This window comes from Egretta garzetta, unplaced genomic scaffold (genome assembly GCF_000687185.1).
Source record: "Egretta garzetta isolate BGI_Z169 unplaced genomic scaffold, ASM68718v1 scaffold594, whole genome shotgun sequence".
Classification (NCBI taxonomy): Eukaryota; Metazoa; Chordata; class Aves; order Pelecaniformes; family Ardeidae; genus Egretta; species Egretta garzetta.
The window spans coordinates 429161-432896 of record NW_009259578.1 but is presented as its reverse complement, the minus strand read 5'-3'; the positions used below and the strand labels follow the sequence as shown (position 1 = coordinate 432896).

The window sequence follows — 3736 nt, the reverse complement described above, 5'->3', positions numbered from 1 at the left end:
CATGACACCATCTTCTACCCTATCCTGGACAAACGTTCTTCCTGTCCCCATCCTGCTCTTGCTATGTCAGGGATGGTTTCTTGCCTCCTCTCAACCCTCAACAAGCCTGTAGCTTGTTGTTCTCCCCTAGCTGGCCCTGAGAGAGGATGTGAATGGGCTCCCTGTGCCGCAGAGGAGTCACAGGCTATCTGCCAGTCACTCAGGCATGTGCTAAATGGGAATGGTGGTTTGGCAGTCTTGGTCTGGCGGTCACTTGAAGACGAGGCCACGCATAGAGAGATTGGATAAGGAGAAGGGTCATACGAGAGCCTTGCAGCAGCATGCGTTACCATTGATTAATGAACATTTCAGAGCGGAGAGCAAAAGTAATGAAACATGAAATAAGGCTGTTATAAAAATGTATTGGAGGATTCACTCTGTGGTCATACTTCTGGGCTCTGAATATTATGTTGCTAATAGTTTTGTATTGCTGTTGGCTGGGGTACCTCAGCTGGTCCTGGGACCTCTCTAGATGGTATCTGCAAGTATTGGACTCACATTTTCCTAAGAGAGTATTTTTTTTTTTGTGAGACAACCGTTATTGCCCATCAGATGTGTTATTACCCAAAGCTGTTCCTCACCTGGTGTGACCAAGCAGAGCTTCACTGAGTAAAGAAATGGGAAAAAATGGCTTTGTATTGTCTATGGATTGCAGGGAAGGACTTAAGGGTACTGGTGGATGAAAAGGTGGACATGAGCCAGCAATGTGCGCTCTCACTGGTCTCCTGGGCTGCATCAAAAGCAGCATGGCCAGCAGGTTGAGGGAGGTGATTCTGCCCCTCTGCTCCTCTCTGGTGAGATCCCACCTGGAGAATTGAGTCCAGCTCTGAAGCCCTCAGCACAAGAAGGACACAGACCTGTTGGAGCGGGTCCAGAGAAAGGCCACAAAAATAATCCGAGGGCTAGGAACACCTCTCCCATGAGGAAAGGTTGAGAGTTGGGGTGGTTCAGCCTGAAGGATCTCCAGGCAGACCTGATTGTGGCCTTTCAATACTTAAAGGGGCTTATAACAAAGATACTTTTTAATAGGGCCTGTAGTGATAAGAGAAGGGGTAATGGTTTTAAACTAAAGGAGGGTGGATTCAGACTGGATTTAAGGAAGAAATTTTTTATGGTGAGGGTGATGAAACACTGGAACAGGTTGCCCAGAGAGGTGGTAGTTGCCCCATCCCTGGGAACGTTCAAGGCCAGGTTGGACAGGGCTCTGAGCAACCTGATCTAGTTGAAGGTGTCCCTGCTCATTGCAGGGGGGTTGGACTAGATGACCTCTAAAGGTCTCTTCCAACCCAAATCATTCTATGATGCTACCATTCTCTGGATCTGGCACATTTATGCATCCATTCACTTCTCACCTCTGGACTAACATTAATCCAGAAATCACAGTTACTAGTATGAAAACCCTTACAGGGGTGGTCTTGTTTTATTGCACCATTAATCTTCAGACGATCACTGAAGGCACTGAACAGGGTCTTATTGTGTAAGGCCCCCTTTTAGACACCTCTGGAGAGTGATTCATCCCACTGTGCTAGAGCTGGGCCTCAGCTGTGTAAAGGCAGGCATGAACATTTGGGTCTGTGTCTGATCTACTTACCTTCTATGGTCAATGGAGAGAAACAGGCACTTCCAGGTCATGATTCATCTTGTCCAAATGTAGGCATCAAGAATAATTAGGTGAATCACACTCTAAAACTGCTTATTTCTCTCCACTATAATGGCAAATTATAAAGGGAGGACCAGGTGATTAGCTTATATGCATGCACCTACCCTGTTGATGTCTCCAGGGAGGTGAGATGAACCTCCTACAAGGTGTGATGAGTTGCCCTCTGGAGGGTCTTACGCCCCTCCATTGCTTAGGAAACAAGTCAAAGGCAGGCACCTAGCTTAGACTAGACACTTAACTTCGAAGTTACTAAAATTAAGTTAAATTACTCTCACCCTGAATCTCTACCTGCCACTAATAAGCAAGTTTTTTTTTTCTTGAACTGATGGCCATTCTCCAAAAGAGGTATCAAGGATTCAGGAAGGAAATGCAGATAAATTTCTGAGAAGTTTCACATTTAATTTTTTAGTATTTTATTTAAAGCTTTTTATTTTAAACTGTAAGTTTTGTCTTTTGCTGATCAATTTGTAAGTCCAAAACACAGAACAGATTAACTCTTCTTTGGCATTGGCAGGGCTAACCTGAGTATTCTGATGTCAGGGAGGTTGTGCCTGGCTCGTTGAGGGCTGGTTTGGACCCTTCCTCCATAGCTCTTTTATGGCGTTAATCTCTTCTACTTCAAGTTCTTGTTTGTTGGAAACTTGAGGAGCGAGAGTATTGCCTGTTGGAAATTGTCTCCTGTCACTACGTAGAGCAGTAAGTTTCCAAAAGTATTTAATGCTGCTAAAGGTTTAGCTATAATAAACATAAGAAGGATCATGTTCTTCAAGTGGCAGCTAACTGGCCGTACTCGGAGCTCCAGCCGAATCCCTCGAAAGATGTGGAAGGGGAGGAAGCACACATAGAAGACCACCAAGAGGACGACAGCGAGTCTGCGAGCCTTCTGTTTGTAGCACACCTGCGTGTGGGGCCCAGTAGCCAAGGTGTAAATAATGAGCGCGTAGCACAGAGTCACTGTCAGCATGGGCAAGAAGAAGGCAAACATCGTCAGCAGCCAGTTATACCACCGACTAGTGTCAAGGTCCTCAGCAGCAGCCAGGTCTGGGCAGATTGTCCTGTTCTGCGTATGCCTCGTGGCAATCAAGATGCCCAAGGGGCTGATGGCCACCAGGGAAATCACCCAAACGACTACACAAGTCACCACTGCCCATCTCCGTTTTTGAACAAAATAGCATTTGATTGGGTGGACAACCACAAAAAAGCGGAAGATGCTGAAGCAGCTAAGGAAGATAATACCACTGTACATGTTGAAGTAGAAACAAAAGTGAATAAACTTGCACATGAAGTCTCCAAAAATCCAGTTATTTCCATTAGCAGAGTAGTGTATAAAGAAAGGAAGCGTGGCTATATATAACAGGTCAGTGATAGCCAGGTTTAACATAATGATGGTGCTGCTTTTCCAGGGCCTCATCTTGACAAAGTAAACAAAAATTGTCATGATATTCCCTGGGAAGCACACCAGGAAGATTAGGCTGTAAAGGACGGAGAGATAGGATTTCACCTGCAAGAAATCTTCATCCTTGCAGCTTGTCAATGGGTCTGCGCGGCCTGGCAGAGAAGTTAAATTGCTGATGCATTCAGATGTCATGTTTGCAGAAATCTTCTTAAAGCTTTACAAAAACCAGATGTTTAGTTTCAATTGATTTGTTGGGACAAATACATTCAGTTAAATCTTTTGTCACTGGAGCAAATGTCGTATGACAAGGCATAGCAGAGGGAGGGAACAGGGATTTGCTAACATACCCAGTTCTGACCTAGATAACCCCAGTCGAATGTTTAATTTCACCCTTCCCTCTCCTTTATGTTTAATTTTTATAATGAATAATTTTACTCTTGCTTTATTTAACCTCCTATGTTGAAGAAGAAAATTACTGCTTATCTGCAGACCTTCAGGAGTAGGAAGCACACATTTAGAGAGCTAGAGAGAATTTGGACTTATATTTTGCAAAACTTGTGAATTAGTCTTAGCCTTCCAGAAAGTAGAACTGTACCTATATCTTATCTTCATTAATCTGAGCTAATTGGTGTTTTGTGCTC

The 3736-nt window shown here is 44.3% G+C and overlaps 1 protein-coding gene across 1 annotated transcript; it reads right to left on the bottom strand.

Annotated features, from left to right (window-relative positions):
- Positions 1-2312: 2312 nt before the first annotated feature.
- LOC104125263 (2-oxoglutarate receptor 1) lies at positions 2313-3287 on the bottom strand. Its single transcript, XM_009637703.1, has one exon. It carries the CDS (start codon positions 3285-3287, stop codon positions 2313-2315), a length of 975 nt encoding a protein of 324 aa, XP_009635998.1.
- Between the last annotated feature and the right edge of the window lie 449 nt (positions 3288-3736).